The following is a 25,259-nucleotide window of genomic DNA, read 5'->3' on the forward strand; positions in this document are numbered from 1 at the left end:
ACCGGGCAGGTAACCCCCATTAAAGCAGATTCCTGTTTGACCCTCAAGCTTGGTCTCGTTTGTGGGGAGAATTATTACTGGGAAAGCGCTTTTCGTTATTTTGTTCGGCTGATTTTATGGTCGGGAGTTGCCGCATTCACGTATCCTCCGTTCGGGAGTTTGACGGTCGGCTGTACAGAACCTGCATTTCTGAAAAAGGGGATTATTGACTAAACGGCAGCTTAATTTATCTGGTGGTGAGTGTCGTAACACACATTCACTATACACACTGCATTAATGACACTCATTCTACATCCACTATATATACACACACTTCATCCTTGTGGGCGGACTTGGGGCTGGCCCAGGGGGCCCAGATCTTGAGCTGTGTCAGGGGCCCTAAAATTTCTGATGGCGGCCCTGTCCTTACTCCATATACGGCTATTTGCCCCTTACACAAATATATATATATATATATATATATATATATATAAATATTTTAAAAAATTATTATATATATATATATATATATATATATATAACAATGTCCAAAAGCTTGCACTCCAGTATAGTCAAAATTATATAGCCCGGTGCTTGTCGGCATCAATAATACACATGGTAGTTTTGAAAAGCACTCCAAGGACTTCATATAAGGTGAAAATAAACTTAGCTTTATTCTGCAACAACCAAAGGTGATCGACATTTCAGTCCTACAACAGGACTTTCATCAGGATAACAGTGCATTCAAAATGTGACAATTTATATAGCAAACATAATAATTCAAGTACATTGGTTACAGCTGAGTCTTACCTGAGTTTGTGTGTGCACCAGTGTACTGCCCGCCGCAAAAACGCGGGCAAACACCGAATTCTACATATTGTATTCAGCAGCTGTTGCTGCTGTGAACCTCTGCGTGCTGGAGGTTGTCATGGCAACCGGCCGAGACGCTAGGAGGCGTGGTTACATTTGTTGTTATGATCGCAAGTGCGATCGGTATTCTGGCCGCGGCAGCACCACACAGCTCAGTGAAGAAAAAAACTAAACACAGGGATTCAGTATGATCGGGCACCCAAATTTGTACAAATAAACACAGCTAAGGAGGGAGAGCAAGGTATTAGCTAGCTAAGGTATACATATGTAATACTGGGGGGCAACTTAAAGGAAAACTCAGGGACAAAAAATAAATAATAAATATATAAATATTCAAATAGAAATACATGCTCTGGTGGCTTTCAGCGCAATATGCCCATACACTCTGGTATCCTCTACAGCAAATTGTGGTTGAATGGCTGTTACTGGGTATAACTGACTGCATAACCAACCTAGTAGTTCTGGAGTTAATTAGGGGGCAAAAGTCACTTATAGCCATCCTAAATATACACACATCCATAAACCCAGAAATGCTACAACCAGTAGATATGAAAATAAATGTTTGGCATACATACTGTACAGGGTGCCAATGGGTCGTATCATAGGAATGGATATAGTAACTGAGAGAGACATAATTGGACCAAACTAAAAATAATAATAATGATGAACAATTGTAGTGTTGTCAAAAGTATATACATCTATCTACATATTCATAACTGGAGCTCCTAAAAGTACCCATATATACAATACCATAGTGGTTAATTATGCAAGTATGCTTTGCTTCTATGGAAATTAGCTATATTTAATCAAGTGTGAATAATGCACAAAGAATTAGTGATAACCCACAATGCAAGGTATATACATAGAGAAATGTCCATATTGCATAACTTGTATAGGTCTTATAGAAAGATGCCCAGACTGTATTTCTCGTTGAGGCCCCTAGGCTGCACCGTGTCCAAAGTCCTAATCCAGTGCAGTTCCCTCTGGAGCAGCATTTTCTTACGGTCCCCTCCTCTCATTGGTTGCGGGACGTGGTCGATTGCAATGAACTTCAACGATGGTAGAGGATGGCCTTTCTCCCAAAAGTGTTTCGCCACTGGTTGTTCAGATCCCTTGTCTCTGTATGCCACTCGTATACTCGATCGGTGGTTCCGCATTCTCTCCCTCAAGGGTAAGTCTGTTTTGCCCACGTATGTCAATCCACAAGGGCAGACTAGTTTATACACTACAAAATCACTGGTGCACGTAAGTCTATGCTTGATGGTATAAGTCTTGCCGGTGTGTGGGTGGGTAAAGGTTTTACTTGGTAGCATATGGCTACATTTAACGCACCCCAAACACCTGTAACAACCCAGATTCAGATGGGGTGAGGGTTGATTGTAGCAATGAGATGGGTCTGTCTTGACTAGTAGGTCTCTCAAATTCTTTCCCCTCCGGTAACACATCATAGGTCGATGTTTGAATTGGCTTGGTAGACTATTATCATTAATCATCATCCGCCAGTTGCTGTTAACAGTTTCTTTGATGTGATCTGAAATGGTAGTGTATGTCACGGGGAATATCAATCTTTGCTCCTTGGGTGGTTGTATGGGCCGGTCTTCAAAGCATTTACTGAGTGCTAGTTGCAAAACAGATGGGCTGTATCCACGGGCCAAAAATTTGTCCCACATCAAATTTAACTGTAACTTGGTATTAGTCTAGTTGGAGTTGTTCCTAATGACTCTCATAAACTGGGATTGTGGTAGAGAGTTAATCAGATGTCTGGGGTGGTAGCTGTCGGCATGAAGTATGGTATTTCTGTCCGTGGGTTTGTTGTACAGTGTGAAGGCTATTTTCTCATTCTCCTTATATAGGCGTACATCCAGGAAGTCAATAGACTGGTCATTGGTGACCATGGTTAGCCGGACCGGTGTGTTCAAATTGTTTATGGTTTCGAGCATCTCTTCAGGTGATGTACCTTCATCTTTCCACAGTATGATGATATCGTCGATGAAGCGCCTGTAAAACAATATGTTATTTTGAAATGGCGTGAGTATGTGCTCCTGCTCGAACACATACATAAAGCCATTAGCATACATAGGTGCCATGGCCGCTCCCATCGAAGTTCCAGAGATTTGCTGGTACCATGTGTGTTCAAACCTGAAGTAATTTCGATTAAGCACCAAGAGGAGTAGTTCCAGAGTGTATTCTATCGGTGGTCCCCTGTAGGAAGGTGATACTGTTAGAATTTTTCTCATTGCATCGATGCCTGTATTATGCGGGATGATTGTGTACAGGCTCTTAACATCGCATGTGACAAAAGTCACTCCTTTCTCCAAATGGGTTAATTGTTTAACTTGGGCTAACAGGCTTGGGGTATCTTTGATGCATGTTGGCAGGCTCTCAATTGGTTCTTTGAATAGTGAATCCAGCCACTTGGCAATGGGTTCTAGTACCCCTCCAATTGCCGAGACAATAGGTCTACCAGGTGGTAGAGTCGGGTGCTTGTGAATTTTAGGTAGTGTATATATTATTGGTGTCCGGGGTTTCTCCTGCAGTAGAAATTGATATAGTTCCTGTGTGATATAGGATGCATCTAGACCTCGTTGTAGTATTTGTTGAATTTGGAGCATGATTGCCTGTGTTGGGTCGGCTGTCAACTTTAGATAGGTGGTTACATCTCCCAGTTGGGTCAGTATTTCATGTCTATAGTCACTATAGTTCATCAGGACAATTCCTCCACCTTTATCTGCCGCGCGGATAACCAGGCTTGGGTCGTTGGCCAATGAGGCGATGATCCGGCGCTCTTCTTTCGCTATATTCGGTCTTGGTTTATGGCCATGTGTTAGGTGGTGTTGTGTTTCTTGGTTTAATGATTTCAAGAAGGTCTTGATGGTGGATTGGTTAGGTAGTGGGTCCCAGGTGCTTTTAGGTTTGAAGTGGCTCATTGGTGCTGTCATAGTGTCCTTGGTTTTGGCGGATGATGATTAATGATAATAGTCTACCAAGCCAATTCAAACATCGACCTATGATGTGTTACCGGAGGGGAAAGAATTTGAGAGACCTACTAGTCAAGACAGACCCATCTCATTGCTACAATCAACCCTCACCCCATCTGAATCTGGGTTGTTACAGGTGTTTGGGGTGCGTTACATGTAGCCATATGCTACCAAGTAAAACCTTTACCCACCCACACACCGGCAAGACTTATACCATCAAGCATAGACTTAAGTGCACCAGTGATTTTGTAGTGTATAAACTAGTCTGCCCTTGTGGATTGACATACGTGGGCAAAACAGACTTACCCTTGAGGGAGAGAATGCGGAACCACCGATCGAGTATACGAGTGGCATACAGAGACAAGGGATCTGAACAACCAGTGGCGAAACACTTTTGGGAGAAAGGCCATCCTCTACCATCGTTGAAGTTCATTGCAATCGACCACGTCCCGCAACCAATGAGAGGAGGGGACCATAAGAAAATGCTGCTCCAGAGGGAACTGCACTGGATTAGGACTTTGGACACGGTGCAGCCTAGGGGCCTCAACGAGAAATACAGTCTGGGCATCTTTCTATAAGACCTATACAAGTTATGCAATATGGACATTTCTCTATGTATATACCTTGCATTGTGGGTTATCACTAATTCTTTGTGCATTATTCACACTTGATTAAATATAGCTAATTTCCATAGAAGCAAAGCATACTTGCATAATTAACCACTATGTTATTGTATATATGGGTACTTTTAGGAGCTCCAGTTATGAATATGTAGATAGATGTATATACTTTTGACAACACTACAATTGTTCATCATTATTATTATTTTTAGTTTGGTCCAATTATGTCTCTCTCAGTTACTATATCCATTCCTATGATACGACCCATTGGCACCCTGTGCAGTATGTATGCCAAACATTTATTTTCATATCTACTGGTTGTAGCATTTCTGGGTTTATGGATGTGTGTATATTTAGGATGGCTATAAGTGACTTTTGCCCCCTAATTAACTCCAGAACTACTAGGTTGGTTATGCAGTCAGTTATACCCAGTAACAGCCATTCAACCACAATTTGCTGTAGAGGATACCAGAGTGTATGGGCATATTGCACTGAAAGCCACCAGAGCATGTATTTCTATTTGAATATTTATATATTTATTATTTATTTTTTGTCCCTGAGTTTTCCTTTAAGTTGCCCCCCGGTATTACATATGTATACCTTAGCTAGCTAATACCTTGCTCTCCCTCCTTAGCTGTGTTTATTTGTACAAATTTGGGTGCCCGATCATACTGAATCCCTGTGTTTAGTTTTTTTCTTCACTGAGCTGTGTGGTGCAGCCGCGGCCAGAATACCGATCGCACTTGTGATCATAACAACAAATGTAACCACGCCTCCTAGCGTCTCGGCCGGTTGCCATGACAACCTCCAGCACGCAGAGGTTCACAGCAGCAACAGCTGCTGAATACAATATGTAGAATTCGGTGTTTGCCCGCGTTTTTGCGGCGGGCAGTACACTGGTGCACACACAAACTCAGGTAAGACTCAGCTGTAACCAATGTACTTGAATTATTATGTTTGCTATATAAATTGTCACATTTTGAATGCACTGTTATCCTGATGAAAGTCCTGTTGTAGGACTGAAACGTCGATCACCTTTGGTTGTTGCAGAATAAAGCTAAGTTTATTTTCACCTTATATGAAGTCCTTGGAGTGCTTTTCAAAACTACCATGTATATATATATATATATATATATATATATATACATATATTAATTCTACATATATATTTATGTAAACAGCACTTACACGGACGATATTATTGCTGTGATACTTTTTACTGTTTTGAAACACAAATATTTGTGTTCAGCGAAGTCTCCCGAGTACAAGAGTACCCCTCATGTACAGGTTTTATGGTGTTTTCAAAAGTTACAGCGTCAAATATAAGGCTTGTGTTTCATTTTTTTCACATTAAAATTCGCCAGATTGGTTTACGTTGCCTTTGAGACTTTATGGTAGCCCAAGAATGAAAATTACCCCTATGATGGCATACCATTTGCAATAGTAGACAACCCAAGGTATTGCAAATGGGGAATGTCCAGTCTTTTTAGTAGCCACTTAGTCACAAACACTGGCCAAAATTGGTGTTTTTTTGCATTTTTCACACACAAACAAATATTAACGGTAACTTTGGCCAGTGTTTGTGACCAAATGGCTACTAAAAAAGACTGGACATACCCCATTTGCAATACCTTGGGTTGTCTACTATTGCAAATGGTATGCCATTATGGGTGTAAATTTAATTCCTGGGCTACTATACAGTCTCAAAGGCAACGTAACCAATCTGGCGAATTTCAATTTCAAATGTATGTGCTATATTTGACCCTGTAACATAGAAACATAGAATGTGAAGGCAGATAAGAACCATTCGGCCCATCTAGTCTGCCCAATTTTCTAAATACTTTCATTAGTCCCTGGCCTTATCTTATAGTTAGGATAGCCTTATGCCTTCCCACGCATGCTTAAACTCCTTTACTGTGTTAACCTCTACCACTTCAGCTGGAAGACTATTCCATGCATCCACTGCCCTCTCAGTAAAGTAATACTTCCTGATATTATTTTTAAACCTATAGAACAACTTCCCAAAACACCATAAAACCTGTACATAGGTTTTACACGTGAGACTTTGCTGAATACAAATATGTGTATTTTATTGCAGTAAACGCAAACAGTATTATAACATGGACAGTTAAAATGTCATGTAGAACTAAAAAAAAAAACACTTATTTTTTTCCCCATTTTTTTCATATTAAATTATGTTTCATAGCTAAATATTTGATATTAAATGAAAGCCCTGTTTCCCCTGAATAAAATTATATATAATAAGGGGGGGTGCATTTAATACGAAAGAGGTGATTTAGGTTGGACAGACATATAGCGCAAATGCCAGGTTTTGTTTACGTTTTGTTTTGTTCACAACGTGTACATTTGGCTCAGTCTTTAAGGGGTTAATGATATGTTTACTTCTGTTTATTTTGTCTTCTTTTTCGCATACTTATTCCAACTTCAAAATGACCTCTGAGGATTTCCTCGAATGTATGTAATGAAAAATCTGTTAGGATGCCATTTAAATCATGACTGGTTAATTGTAAAGCATCTTGGGTATTGTGGTCAAAGCCGACAGGTGGAAGTGACTCCACGGCAAATAGCCGATCCACACCATTTTTTCCCTCTCGGTGGCTACCTGTCCAGGAGGATTATGGACCTTGTAAACAAAGGTAATACCCAGAAGTGACAAAATTGATTGGTCAAACACGTCACATCTAGTGGTACAATTGTGTTTTCTTTTTCTTTCTGTTTTTTTTCACATATGGTATTTACCCCTTGTATTTATTTGGAGGGGTGAGTGTTTATATATATATATATATATATATATATATATATATATATATATATATATGTTTTATAACTTTGTTATTTCTGTAGTGCTGCACTCTCAATTTTATTGGGTGACCTTTGATTGGCACTTATAATGAGCTTTTATAGGTACAGTCATATTAGGACAGAATTGTGGTATGAGGTAGCTTGAGGGGAACAGCAAGAGAGTTTAGACAGTAGAAAGTGGAGAAATGCAAATCAAAAAAGCTCAGATTTCTGATAGCCCGATATGAGCTAGATTTAATAATATTGAGTGAGGGACATATTCACAGTACAGGTAAGAAGTTGGTGATCGGACAGAAAGAAAGGTGTGTTAGAGAAGTTAGAAAAAGAGCAAAGGTTGGAAAAGATCAGGTCAAAGGTATGTCTGCCTGGGAATCAGTCCATTGAATAAGGTCAAATGAAGAGAAGAACAAGGTGGCAATATTATTGGAAACTGAAAATTGTGGACTATTTTTTTCTTATGTTTATTGTGAAATAGCTCAACCCGTGTTCTCCTTGTTTGCTTCCTCTGTATTTGATATAAGGGGTTAAAGGGAGTCCCCTTGTTTTACAGTGTTTGCTGCATTATTTGTCCATTGTTGATCGTCTAGCGCTTACCCATATCTGTATTTTATACATTCCTATTTTATTCATCATACATACTTTACATTTACAATGGACTATCAAGGACTAAAATGTTTTAATTGACTTCCATGAATGGATTGTCTTCAGAAGACACTGGCAATGTGACCCCACTGGCTGTTTACATTACATTTACATTTATTTATACAATAAAATAATGCTCTAAACTGAAATACGTACCACATTTTTGTAGAAAAAATAAACAACCATTTTTGCCAAACGACTGTAGCACCAGTGACCATGAACTAGCAAAAGTTTCTTAAGATGTTTGAAGCGGGATATGGCAAAATCACTGGACATTACTGCCTGGAGTATATAAAAAGAAAAGCATGAATAAAAAAAAAAAATGTTTTTATTGATTTATTTGCATATTGCTAAACATTGCAGACTGCTGGTTCAGGGCTGGGAAATGTGTGACCAGACAGCTTTTATTCAGTCAGTTGTTACTGAAATTTAAAGCGCAAAATAGGCACAGATTTATTGTATTTAGGTTCAGGCAGCACATTTTAAATCTCTCACACTGATCCCTAACTATATGGCACAATTGATATTCTTAACACCCAAAAAGTTAATTCTGAATAGATATAGTATTATTACTACTAGTAACCCACATTATTACTTAACAGAAGTAATTAAATTATGTGAAATACTAATTTGTATATCATTATCATCCTACCTCAAATCAGTGTAGATTGTATGCTCATTTAAACAAGGCCTTCTTCACTTCTGATATCTCCTTTCTATAATTTTAAAGCACTGCAGAATATGTTGATGCTATATAAATACTACTACCACTACTAATATTAATATGCTAAATATATTGACTTATATTTTAGAAAGTATTTCAGATTTTACCTGCATGCCTTCTTGACCTGAAATACCAATTCCAACATCTGCAGCCTGGATCATACTGACGTCATTTGCACCATCTCCTAATAAGGTAAAAAAAAAGAAAGTATTGTGTAAGGCATTGGTTTATAACATAAAATATATAATTTTAGTAAGTGTCAGCATTAGAAATGTGATTTTTTTTCTGGCATCTGGCAATTGATTAAAACAAATAAATTAATTTTGCAATTAGTATGCATATCTCTCTATCAAGGCTTTAAGAAAATGTGACATTTGTATGCTGCAGAAGAAGATGAAAAAAGAAAAAAAAAACTGTGCAAAAAAGTTCATGGATCATGAGTGAAATATCACCTGCAGATTTTCCAATTTGTATTTATATGATCCATATTACGGTAAGTAAAGTGGATTTAATGGTAATTGGTAATGTCTATCTCACAACAATACAGAAATATTTTTAATAAAGATCTCAATTTGAGAAATAATACTGTCAATGTGCATATGAGTATAACAGTTCTCGTTAAAGTGATTTAAACCACATTGTATACACACTATCCGTAAATAACATTTGTTTGGCAAAGTTCAAAATGGTACAATAAGTAAGAACGTTAATTATTGTGATAACACAACCTTTAGAACTTTACCTTACAACTGCTCCTTTATACATAACACTCAATGTAGCTTGCATTACTAAAAAAGACAGTGAAACAATCCTTAAATAGGTGTAAATTTGGTAGGAATCAGATATTAATGTTACCTATGGAAAGGGTCATGACATTTAATGTATCTCGTACTAATTTGACCACCATGCTCTTTTGTAAAGGTGTAGCCCGACAGCATAAAACTGAACGACAGCATTTTGTCAATTCCAAAAATTTTGTTTGCAGGTCACCATTAATGATGACATTTAAAGTCTTTCCATCAATCACCAATCCAACTTCTGGGGGAGAAGTCTCAACTTCGGGAGACATTTCTGCCCTATGTCTTTTAAAGATGCTTCTCTTCTTTTTTTCAGTAGCAAACTTGTTAATTTCCTCCAATGTGAAGTCAAGGATGGACTCACAAGTTTCCTTCAAATATTAAAATAAAAAGAAGTTATTATTACTTATTTCCATTATATTTTCAAAGATTGTCCAGTTTAAGCTTAATGGCCAGCATATCTAATAAAAGTGTCAAGTATATATTATTGTACATCACATATTGCATATATTAAAATGAAGTGACAATGACCAGCTGTATGACCATAATTTATTTCACATGCTCTTTATATTTTTTTAAACTAAGAATGCTCACAATTACCTAATTCATTTATGCATTATATTCCTTTCTACATGAGAGCCGAAGTCTTTCTTGTACTGTCTCTGTCAGAAAAGTATATTGAGTATAGTGAATTGCATATTGCCTTATTAAAATTGATAGAACCTCCAAGTGACATCAAGCTGAAACACAACATTAAGTTGAAAAACATATGTTTGTTTCATAACCTATCATACTAAGAAGCTTGCAGAAGTATGTCATGCCAAGGGTGCATAATTCATTGTTACACTATAGCATATTGCCATTTAATGTAATTTATGTAGTGCATACATGAACTGGCCACTTGGTAGAGGTCAGATGACAAAAGGGGTAATGTAAATTGCATGTGAAAGGGATCAGATGGTTTACCACATGGATTGATTCTCTGATTTATCAAAGGCTCTGCAAGGTGTGAATTTCTACACTTGAAAAGCCTGTATGTCTAGTTCCAATGTAACTAGACATACAGGCCCATATGGCTTGTAACTCTTAATCGATGAGCTAATTTCTTTGATATGTTAATGATCATTAGCTTTCAAGAAAAACACCCTTGTGTTCCAGTAACATATCCAAAAGAAACATTAGTACTTATCCACAGATTAATACTTAAGCCTCATTTTTATTATATTTAGAATTGGACAAGCACAATCCTCTCATCAAGCCTAAACATGATTTGCGTAACTTAACCATATGGAAAGGGATTGTGTTGTCCACTATATTGGGTCACAAGTAAGAAGTGGGACATGTCTATGGAATGGAAAAATAGTAACAAATTGATAGAGATAGAAGAAAAAAGTTTCTATTTGGATTGATGTAGGTCTGGAAAACAAGGGGGTGGTCACTTATTGTCTCTATAGGTATGCCCTTTGGGCCAGGCTTGATAATCCACAGGGTATATATCCAATTATACTGAAATGTGTATTGTTCTTGCTTGGGGCTAAAATCAAATTTTGAGTGAGCCACCATCTTCCTTGCCAGAGACCCCCTGGCCAGAAGTTTTACTTTGAAAACCTAAGGAGTAAGTGATTAGGACTTCTGTTATTTTATCCCTTTTGTTTTTATCTGTTGTTGGTGTAAATAATATGTTTATCATCTATTTTTTGTATGCACTGTGACTATATTTTGCTCATAATAAATATTCCTTTATTAAGTTCTGCCTTTGTCTGGTAAAGAATCATGTTACCTGAAGAGACTAATTAGTATTTTGCAATTGCGTAAATATTGTGCTAAGTTGTATTTGGTGGATTTTTATTATTAAGATACCTGGGGGACCAAGGCGCCCCATTTATAAATTGTCTTGGTGGTGGCAGCGTTAAAATAGTAATATTTATATTATTATGGTTAAGTGTGGGTGGTGTTAAGTGGGATTTTATCATTATTTCCGGTCTAGTGCAGACAAATAGTGAACTTTAACCCTTTCACCGCCACAACTACATCACGCACACTCTTGGAGTAGGGTGCATTCGTCACAACGTACACAATAGAGAACCTGCGGTTTCTGTGAATGTAGACAAGTGATGAATATCAAATTAAAAAGGTAGATGTGACAAGAATTTAACTGGTCTAAGCTTCCTAAAGGGCATGTCACATAGAAACATAGAATGTGATGGCAGATAAGAACCATTCGGCCCATCTAGTCTGCCCAGATTTGTAACTACTTTCATTGATTCCTGGCCTTAGCTTATAGCTAGGATAGCCTTATGCCTATCCCACACATGCTTAAACTCATTCACTGTGTCACCAGCTTAATTTTCCTCTGTAACTGTTTTATCTATATGGACCATTAAAATAGATCCAACATTAACAAAATAGTATTTGCACTGGCTGCTATCGATCAAAATACTGGTTGTATCATCAGTGTCAGGTTTACAATTCAGATAGTTACAGCCAGTGGTGTATCCTGGTTTTGTGCTGCCCTAGGCAGGACAAAACTCAGGCGCCCCCCTCCTGCCCGTGCCACCCCCATCCAACCCTTCCCCCCGCCCGCACCCTTCCCCCGCCCCACCTTCTAAATACACACACACACATTCACTTACAGATACGCATACACTAGCTAACAGAAACACACACTCGCTAACAGAAACACACACACACTTACAGACACACTCACACTCACTAACAGACACACACTCACTAGCAGATACACACACACTCACACTAACAGACACACACTAACAGACAAACATACACACACACTAACAGACATACACACTAACAGACATACATACACACACACTAACAGACATACACACACAAACAGACACACACACTGACATACACAGACACACACACACTAACAGACATACACACACTAACATACATACACAGACACACTAACAGACAGACACACACACTAACAGACAGACACACACACACTAACAGACATACACAGACACACTAACAGACATTCACACACACACACACACACTAACAGACATTCACACACACACACACTAACAGACATACACAGACACACACTAACAGACATACACAGACACACACTAACAGACATACACGGACACACAAACAGACATACACAGACATACACAGACACACTAACAGACATTCACACACACACACACTAACAGACATACACAGACACACACTAACAGACATACACGGACACACTAACAGACATACACAGACACACTAACAGACATACACGGACACACTAACAGACATACACAGACACACTAACAGACATACACAGACACACTAACAGACATTCACACACACACACACACACTAACAGACATTCACACACACACACTAACAGACATACACAGACACACACTAACAGACATACACACACACTAACAGACAGACACACACACATTCACACACACACACACACACTAACAGACATACACACATACTCACTCACTCACATATTTAACACATTTTTTTTTATTTTTTTTAAATTTAACCCCCCAGCCTCCTTACCTTTGGGAATGCTGGGGGGGAGGGGTTCCTATTTCTCCCTGGTGGTCCAGTGGCTGCTGGGCAGCGCTGGCAGGCGGCTGGCGAGGGAGCACTTCCTCTGAGCTGTCTGCTCAGCTCCCTCGCGCGCCGCCCGCAGAGTCAGGCTGGGAGGCGGGGCCGGAATATGACGTCATATTCCGGCTCCCAGCCTCACTCTGCGGCGCGCGAGGGAGCTGAGCAGACAGCTCAGAGGAAGTGCTCCCTCGCCGGCCGGCCGCCAGCACTGCCCAGCAGACCGCCCGCCCGCCCAGACGGCATGTCAGTTAGCCGCAAGGCTAACAAGGCATTTGCCCTGGGCGTTTGGGGGCGGCTTGTTTTGCCGCCCCCTGGAAAATGCCACCCAAGGCAAATGCCTTGTTTGCCTCGCGGCTAATACGCCCCTGGTTACAGCAAAGCAAAGAAAGTTCTAACCTGGAAATTATACAAACAGGTGGTACAACCAAATATACTAATGTTTCAGAGAAGAAAAAAAATCCCCTACATCTATGCCCCTAGAAGGAGCAGGCAAATCCATTCACCATAATGGCATCAATGAGATGAGGTAGCTATAGAGGCTGGATTAATTGTCATTAACCAAAGACAATGTAAGTATGTGTATGTGTATGGAGAGAGCACCAATGATGCCAGCTCAAGAAAAACAAAGCTCCAAACTAATTAATAATGCTCTCCTAGCATGCTGACCTGGGACAATCCATGCAATTGCATGGATTGTCCCAGGTCAGCATGCTAGGAGAGCATTATAACAATTGCAAACCCAACAGCAAATAACTCCATATGTGCTAAAAAAGACAACACATGTTTTAAAGCAAACATAAAAGAACAAAAAAATAGTTACTTGAAATACCCTGAATACTTCAATGTTTTGAAGTGGTCATGGTGCAATTTCAGTATAAGTCACAGCACATACAGAGATATTTGAGGTTGCTGTCAGAGGTGCTTCTACTGAGGAACATTCTGATACCTTATTTGTATTGCATGGTACCTTATTGAGCCCATACGAGAAGAAAAAGCCACAACCAGAGTACTCATGGTGGCAGCATTAACCTTTAGTTCTCCTTTATTTGGGCCACTAGATGGGTACCTAGTACAGGCAAAAAGGGGATTGGGGGCCCACCACTATCTAACAGACACAACAAAATAATCAGTGTTCATAGATTACTCGTTGGAAACAGGTCCTTACCTGTATCAGAATCAATTAAAAAAAAAAAAATGCCGTCAACAGCAAAGATAGCATATAAAGGATGATCCATATGTTCTTATCACATAAGTCCCATTTGGATTATGTGCCCACTATAAGCAAAATAAACTGCAAGGTGTCAGATTCTAACCTGTCAATTAATTGGACTTGGACACAGAGTAAAATAATTATAGCTTTCAATACATACCGTATATACTCGAATATAAGCCGACCCAAATATAAGCCGAGGCCCCTAATTTTACCCCAAAAAACTGGGAAGACTTATTGACTCGAGTATAAGACTAGGGTGGGAAATGCAGCAGCTACTGGTAAATTTCTAAATAAAATTAGATCCTAAAAAAATTATATTAATGTAATATTTATTTACAGTGTGTGTATATAATGAATGCAGTGTGTGTATATGAGTGCAGTGTGTGTGTATAAGTGCAGTGTGTGTATGAGTGCAGTGTGTGTGTATGAGTGCAGTGTGTGTATGAATGCAGTGTGTGTGTGTATGTGTGTGTGTGTATGTGTGTGTGTGTGTGTGGCAGAGCCTTGGTGGGGGGTGGGCATTTTTATTATTATTTTTTTTAATTCTTTTAATTTTTTTTATTATTATTTTTTAAGTATGATTTATATTATTATTATGTATATATTTTTTATTTTTTTCCTCTCCCCTCCCTGCTTGTTAGCTGGCCAGGGAGGGGGGCTCTTACTCCCTGGTGGTCCAGTGGCATTGGCAGTTCAGTGGAGGGGGGCTGGCAGGAAGCACTTACCTCTCCTGCAGCTCCTGTCAGCTCCCTTCTCCTCCGCGCCGGTCCGGTCAGCTCCCTCTGCAAGTCCCACTGTAAGTCTCGCGAGAGCCGCACTATGACCCCGCGGCTCTCGCGAGACTTACACTGGGAGCTGACAGAGGTGCTGACCGGACCGGCGCAGAGGAGAAGGGAGCTGACAGGAGCTGCAGGAGAGGTAAGAGCTTCCTGCCAGCCCCAGTCTGTATTATGGCAATGTAAATTGCCATAATACAGACACTGACTCAAGTATAAGTCGAGTTGGGGTTTTTCAAAAAATGTGCTGAAAAACTCGACTTATACTCGAGTATATACGGTAGGTAAAATCTGTACTTGGTAAACAAGAAAGATCTCAAAGACTTGTGACTTTGTTATTATTATTATTATTGCCATTTATATAGCGCCAACAGATTCCGTAGCGCTTTCCAATATTTTGAGAGGGGGGATGTAACAATAAATAGGACAATTACAAGAAAACTTACAGTCTATAGGAGGTGGGGTATTAGAGACATTAGGATAGGAAATATCAAGTAGGAGTGAAGCAGAGCTGGAGGAGAGAGCAAAGCACTGTACCATAGGAGAGAGCAAGAGACAGGTATGTAAGGGAGAGACTTGTTGACTTAAGATCCCCAAAAACATCTTAAATGTGTGGCTCTTTGCTGGAGCATGTCACCCCATCCTGCAACAATAACCTATAACCTTGATAGGGAAACTAGACAGGCTGTTTGCCCATTTCCTTTTACCATTTCACCCTTTGCATACAACTCTCCTATATTTTACGAGCTATAAAAAGGCACCTAATGCAATATTTTAGAACCTCAGTGCTGTTGACCTAAATTTCTCTGTCAGATAGGAATTTCAGAATTAGCCATTCTTAGTAGTGTTTCAGTTCTAATCAAAACAAAACCTGGAATTTGCACTATATGTGTCAGGACTCCAATGAGGCCTAAGACGCAGGATGTAAAAGAAAAACGTATACTGGACCATAGAGTGGCCGGACTCTACGTTAGACAGCTAGAGAATAGTCAAGAACAAGTCAGGATCAAGGGAACCAGAAATAATGAAAACGATGTATGTAAGCCGAGTCAGGAAACCAGATACGTGAGCTGAGTCAAAATAGGAGAATGGAGAGTGTGGCGAAAATGACCTCGCCACTGTTTTTTGGAGGGGCCTGTTTGCCAGCCTCCTGCCCAAAGACTACGGGCCCTGCAAAAAGACATGTTCCTGTCCTATTGTTTCCCCAGCAGGGTGTTGTCCCAGGGACACTGCCAGACCAGTTTAAACTGGCTGCTTTGTCCCTCCTCAATCTCCCATCAGCCCTTGCTATTGTCTGACCCCACCCATCCTTGTACTATAGTGCTCTATGTAACCTATTGTATGTAAATGAGGCTGTTGGGGGTTTAAATGTGTGTATAAATTGTAAGTGCTTGCTTTGCATTAAAGACTTCCTGCTTTGCCCTCAACATAGAGCCTCGTCTCATGTGTGGGGGAAAAGGCTGCATCTACTATGGGGATTGCTATATCACTATACTCCCCTGGGATTATAATCACTAAGCTCTTGTAAGAGCTGTTCCTGCTTGACTCTCTGGAGGAAGAGAGGTTCACCCACTGGAAGATGGATCCTTGTCTTAGGTCCAGGGTGGGTAGGAGATGGCGGGACCACCAACCAAGCTACAGCAGTTCATGGGGTTTGCAGTGCTGATGGTGTCTGGTGGAGTGCTTGGAGTCCTCAATGAGCACTAGGAGCATCCTTTGGCGGAGGTACCCAACCGGGGTACAGGAGGCTACGTTACAGAGAGTATTCAGTGTGACGGACCGCCTGGCACCCAATCGCTTCCTAGTAGCCTGGAGTACTGTAAGCACCGCACCGGACACCATAAGCTGTCCCCCACCCACCCTGGATCCAAGCCTAGGATTCAGCTTCCAGTGGGTGGACCTCTCCTACTCCAGAGAGTCAGGAATAGCTGTGCACGAGATGAGGCTCTGTGTTGAGGGTGAAGTGAACTAATTTTAATGGGACCACAACTGGCCTTTTATGACACTCCCCCCTAGACCTGAGAGTAAACCATAGTAGAAACAAATACACAATCACATTGGCTCTCAGATCCAGGGCACTCCCATACAAACTAGGTCAATCCCTCCTTTGTACCTGGGAGATAATTGTGTCAAGTACTGTATTAACTCAATTATTTCTAGACACAAAAAACACATATTTTTACAAAACCCCCCAAATATCCCCAAAACACACGAAACCCTCACAAACGTTACATCCCCTAATAGCCCCGATCTGGGTGACCAACATATCCAGAAATCACCCAGATCGGTTCAGGGTTTCAGGAATTTCCTGGAAGTCAAAGTTTGACTAAGTTCCAGGGCATTCACGGCTAAGTCCTCCTGAAGTCTATCCGCGGTTTTGGTCCATGCGAACGGCCGCCAGGGAGCTAGCGTTCGGTTCTATGCGCACGAATGGAAGTGCCGAACCAGGGGAAGCAGGGGGAATATAATATGAGTCTTAACAGTCGCTGATCTGGCCCATAGTCTTTTGGCAGGAGGCTGGCAAGCAGGCCCCTCCAAAAACCTGTGGCGAGGTTCTGTTTGCCAGGATAGCCGAAGTCAAAATACCAAATAGAACAACCAGATGTAAAGCACTATTGGGAACTAGCAAAAGAATCACAAAAAGGCAAAGTTCTATGTGTGAACCAGCCTTTTATAGGTTGGCTCTTTAAATTGGGAGCTGCGCCCCCAAAACATTTGTATCCGGGCGTTTTGACATGCCATAATGTCATCGGTGTCATGAAGTTGGCACGCACGTGATGTGATGATGTCATTAGCATCATGACCAATTTGGTGTTTTGTATTATGTATGTCAGTGTGGGCTTGGGCCGAGCCAGTCAGCTGGTCGGGAGCACCCGCTGAAAGGAGCGTAGAGACACTATAACTATGTACATGTGGGTAGACATGCAATGATGAAGTGATGTTTGGGTGTTTCTGCCCATGTGCATTGTCATGATGCTATAGGGGTGCTTTAACCTTAGAACTCTCTCCTGAGTTGTTAATCACTCAAGGCATCTTTTTCAAATTTTCTTTTTATTTGGTTTTTGTTCATTATTTTAATATTTTTTACATTACCTCATCTCCCCTCCAGCCCTCTCTCCAACTCCAGCCTCCCATTGCGTGTGGACCATGATGGCATGTTTATTCGAGGGGCTTTGTTTGTTGAGTCTCATCTCATTCTAGGTTCAGGGATATTTGCTGAATAAGGGCCGCTTTGGTGGGTGTGAGAGCCTGTTTCCATGTCCTCGCTATGAGTGTGTTGGCTGCCACCAGTATATGGTACAGTAGGCGAGAGTCTATCCTATCGAAGTCCTCTAGCTCAATAAACAGAAGGCCACACTATGGTGATATCATGATCTCCCTGTTCATGGCCCTAGTTGCCACTGCTTCCACCTCTCTCCAGTATCGGGCTACCTTGGGGCACATCCACCATATGTGGTACATCGTTCCCCTCTCCCCCTGACATTGCCAACACTTGTTGGTGGTATTTGGATATATCCAACCTGTCTGGCACAATGTACTAGCGATATTAGATTTTACGCATTTGCTCCAGGTGTGAGGCACAAGTAGTCCTCCGTTTGTGTGCTAAGAAGGTCTTTTCCCATTGTTGTTCAGTGAATATCTTGCCTATATCTTCCTAGCATAAAGCTACTAGGGTGGTATGTGTTGGGTTGGATTAGTATATTGTATAGAGAGGAAAGCAGTTTCCTTGGACGGCTTGTGGATGTGCATGCCCGCTCGATGTGCCCAATATTAGCTGTTTCAGCTTGGCCATTAGAGTCTATCATCATGGAATTTTAATTGGAGGTATTGGAACAGTGTTCTGTCTGATAGGGTGTATTTATGTTGTAAGTCTGGGAAGTCGAGTAGTCTGTCATTCCCGTACAAGTGGCTTACATGGGTGCATCCCTGTTGTATGATAGAAACATTTAAATACATAAAGGGAATCAACACAGTAAAGGAGGAGACTATATTTAAAAGAAGAAAAACTACCACAACAAGAGGACATAGTCTTAAATTAGAGGGACAAAGGTTTAAAAATAATATCAGGAAGTATTACTTTACTGAGAGGGTAGTGGATGCATGGAATAGCCTTCCAGCTGAAGTGGTAGAGGTTAACACAGTAAAGGAGTTTAAGCATGCGTGGGATAGGCATAAGGCTATCCTAACTATAAGATAAGGCCAGGGACTAATGAAAGTATTTAGAAAACTGGGCAGACTAGATGGGCCGAATGGTTCTTATCATTCTATGTTTCTATGTTTCTATGTATCCAGGGGCGGTGGTCAAAGGTGGGGTTTGCTAAATGCATGCTGTACAGGGGGGTGGCTTGTGCCTATTTTTGTGTAAATCCCAGGTATTTTCTGGTCGTGTCCCAAGTTTTGAGAAGCAGTAATGTGGTGAGAGGCATGTCTGGGTTTGTCGGCCTTCTTTTGTGAGGTACCCAAAAGAGGAATCTAAGGACTTTGGGGCCCATCTCCATCTCCACCCATTGTGGCGCATCCGTCAGGGCATGGGTTTGGATTACCGTGGCAAGGATGGCCGCCCTATAGTACAGTTTAATATCTGGAATACCAGGCCACCCTTCACTAGGGGCCTGCACAGCACTTTCGCTGCCACTCTGATTTTGTGTTGGGTCCAGATAAAACTTGTGAAGAGCTTCTGGAGTTTATCTAAGTAAGATTTTGGTAGGTGAATTTGTAGGGTCCTTATATTGGAATTTCGGCAATAAGATCATTTTTACTGCGGCCAATCAGCCAAGACAAGAACTTTCCCTCCCACCCTTTCATGGTGTCTGCCATACTCCGGAGTAGCGGGTCATAGTTGGCGGCAAGCAAGTCCACAGGATTCCTGGTAAGCTTGAACCCCAGGAGGGTTAAGTGTTTATGTCTCCAGTCTAAAGTGAATGAGTTTTGTAGGAGCTTTATCATGCTACTCTGGCTCCCACTCCCATGGCTTGTGTTTTGGTTATGTTTAGTTTGTAGTAGGAGTGGTTTCCCTAGGTGGTTATTTCCTTTAGCAGGTTGGGGAGAGAGATCTGGGGTAGGGTGAGGGTTAATAGGATATCATCGGCGAATAAATTGGTGGTGTATTCTCTGTTGTTGATTGTTACGCCATGTATGTCTGGGCTGTCCCTAATTTTGTCTGCTAGGGGTTCCAGGGCTAGGACGTATAGCAGCGGGAAAGGGGGCATCCCTGCCTAGTTCCATTTGTCTGCAAGAACGGTTCTGAAAGGAATCCAGAGTTGAGTACCTGTGCTTTCGGGAGCTATAGAGGGCTTCTACCACTGACACAAAACCCTCCAGAATGCCGAATTTGCACAGCACTGTCCTCAAAAATCGCCAGTGCAGGCAGTCAAAAGCCTTTTCTGCGTCTAGGGAGACCAGTAGGCCTCCCTTTGACTGTTTGTGGAGGCTATGTATGATATTGAGTACCTTCCTGGTGTTGTCGGATCCCTGTCTACCTTTGGTCGCAAAGCCTACTTGGTTGCTGTGAATGATTGTTGGTAGTATAGACCCTAGGCGGACCGCATAGACCTTGGCAAATATTTTAGTGTCTGTGTTGAGTAATGAAATGGGTCTGAAGTTTTGTGGCAGCGTTGGTGGCTTCCCTGGTTTTGGTATCATTATGATGATAGCGGTCAACATTTCTGGGCCAGAGTCCTGTCTGTGATGGCATTCGAGTACAGACTAACTAGGTGGGTGCTAGGATGGTACTAAATTTTTTTATAATACATGTTATCCAGTCCATCAGGTCCGGGGGCCTTGCCCTATGGCAAGGTTTTAATTACAGTTAAATTTCCTCCTCCCAGATAGGTTTGGTAAGTTCTTTCTGCTGTTAGGCCGTGAGCTTGGGCAAGTGTATGTATTGTAGGTATGCCTGTGCGTCCCTATGTACGGGTCGGGGTGTGGTGGGGTCGTGTCATAAGTTGTGCAGCTTGGCATAATAGTGTGAAAACCCGTCGCTTATGGCTTTCGGTGTTGTGAGTTTAGATCCCGCGTGCGAGGTAAGATAAGAGAATTTTTGACAGGCTTGCCGTGCTCTAAGTCACTGTGCCAGTAGTTTACTGGCCTTGTTTTTTGGGGAATAGTGGTTTAATTTCAGACGTTTCATATAGTACCCTGTCTGTTCTACGGCTTGTTGATGTAGGCTCCTATTTAATTGTAGTATATGCTGACATTTGGTTTTTGGAGATTTGGTTTTGGACATTTAAGTCGTAGAGCTCCTTCTTGCGTGCGTTTTTGGGCTTGCTTCCGGAGGTAAGAGGCTCTCCTTATCAGCAGCCCCCTCACTACCAGTTTGTGGGTCATCCAGACCGTGTTAAGTGTTACATCTTGTGTCACATTGTTACATCTTGTGTCTCAAAATACGGTTTCAATTGTGTGGCTAGTTCAGACACGAAATATGGGTTAAGCAGAAAAGAATCGTTGATTCTCCAGGGTCTGCGATGTTTAAAGTCGTATAGGTCTTTCATCTTGAGAGTTACTGGTGCATGGTCTGACCATGTGATTTGTCCTTTGTTACAGGTGTGAATTCGATAAGTGTGATCCTAGGAGAAACCCATCGATTCTGTAGTAAGAATTGTGCACTGGTGAGAAGTGTGTGTAAGCCTTTTCTGAGGGGTGCGTAATTCTCCACGTGTCATGGAAATGTAGCAGAGACTGGAGTGCCTTGCATTGGCATCTAAGGGTTAAATCTAGTACTGGAGCGATGCAAGGTGGTGTCTATGGTCGGGTCAAAGATGTGGTTAAAAACTGTAGGGAAAAGGAAACATTCCTACTTAGTAGAATAGAAGTGCCTTTAGCCTTGGTCGGGGAGGTAGAATGGAATTGGTTTTGGTAGTCTGCTGTCAGGAGACAGTTTGTTCAGTAATTGGGAGGTGAATGGGTTAATAAGCGAAAACTGCAGCTTCGGGGCGGTTAATAGGCAGCACACTCCATATGCTGGGTGGTCGGTCATTCGTTCATACGAATGACCCGGTAAAGGCTTTTCGTGGTATTATAAGGGTAAAACAAACAGAAACAGTGTAGCAAAAGTGTAACAGGATTCAAAATCAAAATCTAAATAACCCAGCTGTCAAACTAAATGAAAGAATTACTAAAACCCAATAGATAACAATATACAAATGAAAGGGGTGCTATAAAAAAATCGAATAAAAAAGTAACATGTATATGGTATGCCAGTCAACTAAACCTCAATATTTTGTTAAATTGTACCAACTTTGCATGAGTAGAAGGATGGACACTCATGCCTTTTAGATATATGACAGCAAGTATTTCTACCTTGACCGTCTTGGCTGCCCAGGCTTTCTGTGCATTAAAGATCTCATGTTTATCTTCCTGAACAAAAAACAGCACTTATATGTAGATAATTATTACGCCAGTGACTCTTTTTATTACATAGTAGCATACAGGTCAATAAGGTAAAATTGTAAGCGTTTTCCAAAACTATTAGCTGACATATGGTTGAGAAAGGGGGCAACCTCAGTTATGCACCAGGAGGAGCTGCTGGAAATTACATTTAGGTACATTTAAGCTTAGTTAATCACTGTGGTGGACCACCAGTATATCGCTGCCATGGACTCCCTCTCCCAGTGTGAAGTAGCTCTACCAAGTTGTGAAAGTGATTATAGCTGGTATAGCTTTCCCCCCATACATTAGTCAAGACTGAATGCTGGGAGTAGATCGGTTTATTCCAGGCAAGCACTCTAAATTTTTACACAGACAGTGACAGACAAATTTTTACACGTGACAGTGAAACCTTGGTGGACCGCCATATTTGGTGGCAGCAGTGGGATTGTCCCTTTCCCTAGAGCTATAATCTGAAGTTGGCACTCGCCAGGAGTATGATGGATGGAAGTCAGGTACGCTAAACTCAAGGGTACCAGATTGAAAGTTCAAGGGGGCATTGCCAGCAGCAAAGCCAAAATAAATCATATTACAGATTATTTTGGATGCCAAAACGAACACCAGAGAGCAACAGGAACTGCAAGTGCAACTACTGGAAGCTCAACGAACAAAAGCACCTTCCACGAACAGCCCCAGCTTCGCACAAGAGCCGCGAAAGGTACCGTTCAGTGCATTCAATGAATTTAATGAATCAGAGGGGGAGATTTTAAGGGTATCTAGCGGATTTAAAATGCCAGTGTGCCCTACACAAAGTATTGGAGAAGGAATGTATCCCCATTCTAGCTGGGAAACTGTCTGGTGAGGCTGCAGAAGCCTTCAGAGCCATACCAGATCAGAATGTACAAAATTATGAGCGGGTAAAGGATGTGCTCTTAGCCAGGTATGCTGTGACCCTAGAGGCGTACCAACTGAAATTCAGAGATTTAAGAAAGGAAGACAAAGACTCTTATACCGTGTGGGCTTGCCAGATGCACCAAGCGGCATCCCACTGGGTTAATGGCTGCCAAGCAACCACATGGGAGGATGTGTTACAACTGCTATTACTCAAACAATTGGGTCCAACCGGACGTTAAGGACTGGGTGAGAGACCACCTCTTCCAAAGGCAGCCCGGCTAGTGGATTAATATACTGATGCCCGCAAACTGGACCGCCCTCCGCCCAGAGCAATACTTTTGTCTCCAGCATTTGATTGGAGACAATGCCAGGACCAATATTGACCCACCAGCACCCACACCTGAGGGGAGCTATTGCCCCTCTCCACACACTCTGAGTGGCTATGGGCCACCACAAACCACCGAGCCCCGATGCAATAGGTGCTAACAAGTGGGCAACCTGCAAGACAATTGTCCCCTGGAAACCCCCAGAACCAACTGGACCCGACCCGGGATTCAAACGCCTCGGGCAGCAGCCCACTGCATCGACCACGATGTCGCCCAGACCTAGGAAGCTATGGAGCAGAGCCAGGAAGAACCACTCAGGGTACTCCACAAAGCAGATCCAGTCCAGGCAGCCAACACGGATAACAGACAACATCATAGGCAACTGGTCCTGATTAATGGAAAGACAGGCAGGGGCCTAAGAGACACAGGTGCTACTTTCACCTTGGTACAGCGACACCTGATTGACTACCCGGAACTCCCAAGGAAATCGGTTGAGCACAGGCTGCCCACTGCCCGGGTACACCTGGATTGGGGTGCCGGAGCCGGCACCTTGAACGTGGGAGTAATGAAAGTCTTGCCAGCGGAAGTTTAGTTAGGGAATGACTTGGGACTCCCAACTTCAGCTTTTGCATCCACCACCAACCACAAAGTACAAGCCGTGACCACCCGAGGCCAGAGTCGAGCTATGGATAACCTCTCACATTCTGCGGAGACCCAGGTAAGAACCCCTAACCTGACTGTGACAGAAGTGCCCCTAGCCTGGGATACCCTTGAAGATTTTGGGAAGGAAGTAGTGGGAGACACCTCGTTACAGAAATATAGGGAGAAAGCTATAACTGATCAAGGGAGAAGCTGAACACTCCCGGGCCCATTCAAATACGCCAGCTGGTAATTCCCAAAAAGTACCTTCTGGAGTTATTGTAGGTAGGGCATTACCTGACCTTAGCGGGGCACCTGGGAATCCAACTGACATCACACCAGGTTTTCCTGGGCCTGGGTTGTCCGATGATGTCCGGCGGACCTGTGAGGTATGCCAGCGGGTAGGCAAAAGTGGGGACCACCGTTAAGCTAAAATGGTCCCTATGTCTATCATTGAAGAACCCTTTAGCCGGGTGGAGGTAGATCTTGAGCGGAGCCCAACCTAGTCGCTCCGGTAAGCATTATATACTTACTGTAGTGGACTATGCCACCCGGTACCCTGAGGCCAAGGCTGATGCCCTTGTAAAGATCTTCTCCCGAGTTGGATTTCACAGGGAGATTCTTTCAGACCAGGGTCTGTGGGATGAAACCCCTTATGAGCTCTCCTTATCACCCTCAGACTAACGGTCTCTGCAAGTGGCTCAACAGAACCCTGAAGCAAATGTTAAAAATGTTCACAGCTGGGGCGTGGCCTGGACACTAAAGTGGATGGTCGCACTGCACTAGAGCTCCGCTCCAAACTAGCCCAAACAGCAACTTTTACCAGCAAAACTAGCCGAACATCCCATACACCCACTCCCACAACATGGCCCAGCAGAAGGGTAAAAAAAAAACAGACCGTGGGGACAAACCTAGCTTCTTCACAGCCCGATCAGCGCATAGCAAAGCCTCCGGCCTGCACGAGGCTGAACAAGATGGCGGCGGGGGTGACACACTACCCTTGCAGACATCGCCAGACC

At 42.1% G+C, this 25,259-nt stretch overlaps 1 protein-coding gene across 1 annotated transcript in view; it reads right to left on the bottom strand.

Moving 5' to 3' along the window:
- Positions 1-25,259, bottom strand: part of ATP10B (ATPase phospholipid transporting 10B (putative)) — a 369,072-nt gene that overhangs the window by 119,634 nt on the left and 224,179 nt on the right. Inside the window, exons 14-16 of the mRNA XM_063447492.1 lie at positions 9,492-9,804; positions 8,744-8,820; positions 8,069-8,194 (exon numbers count right to left, since the gene is read on the bottom strand). Coding sequence (XP_063303562.1) covers positions 8,069-8,194; positions 8,744-8,820; positions 9,492-9,804 — 516 coding nt within the window. The remainder of the gene's footprint in view (positions 1-8,068; positions 8,195-8,743; positions 8,821-9,491; positions 9,805-25,259) is intronic.

The sequence above is a fragment of the Pelobates fuscus genome, chromosome 3, assembly GCF_036172605.1.
Source record: "Pelobates fuscus isolate aPelFus1 chromosome 3, aPelFus1.pri, whole genome shotgun sequence".
Taxonomy (NCBI): domain Eukaryota; kingdom Metazoa; phylum Chordata; class Amphibia; order Anura; family Pelobatidae; genus Pelobates; species Pelobates fuscus.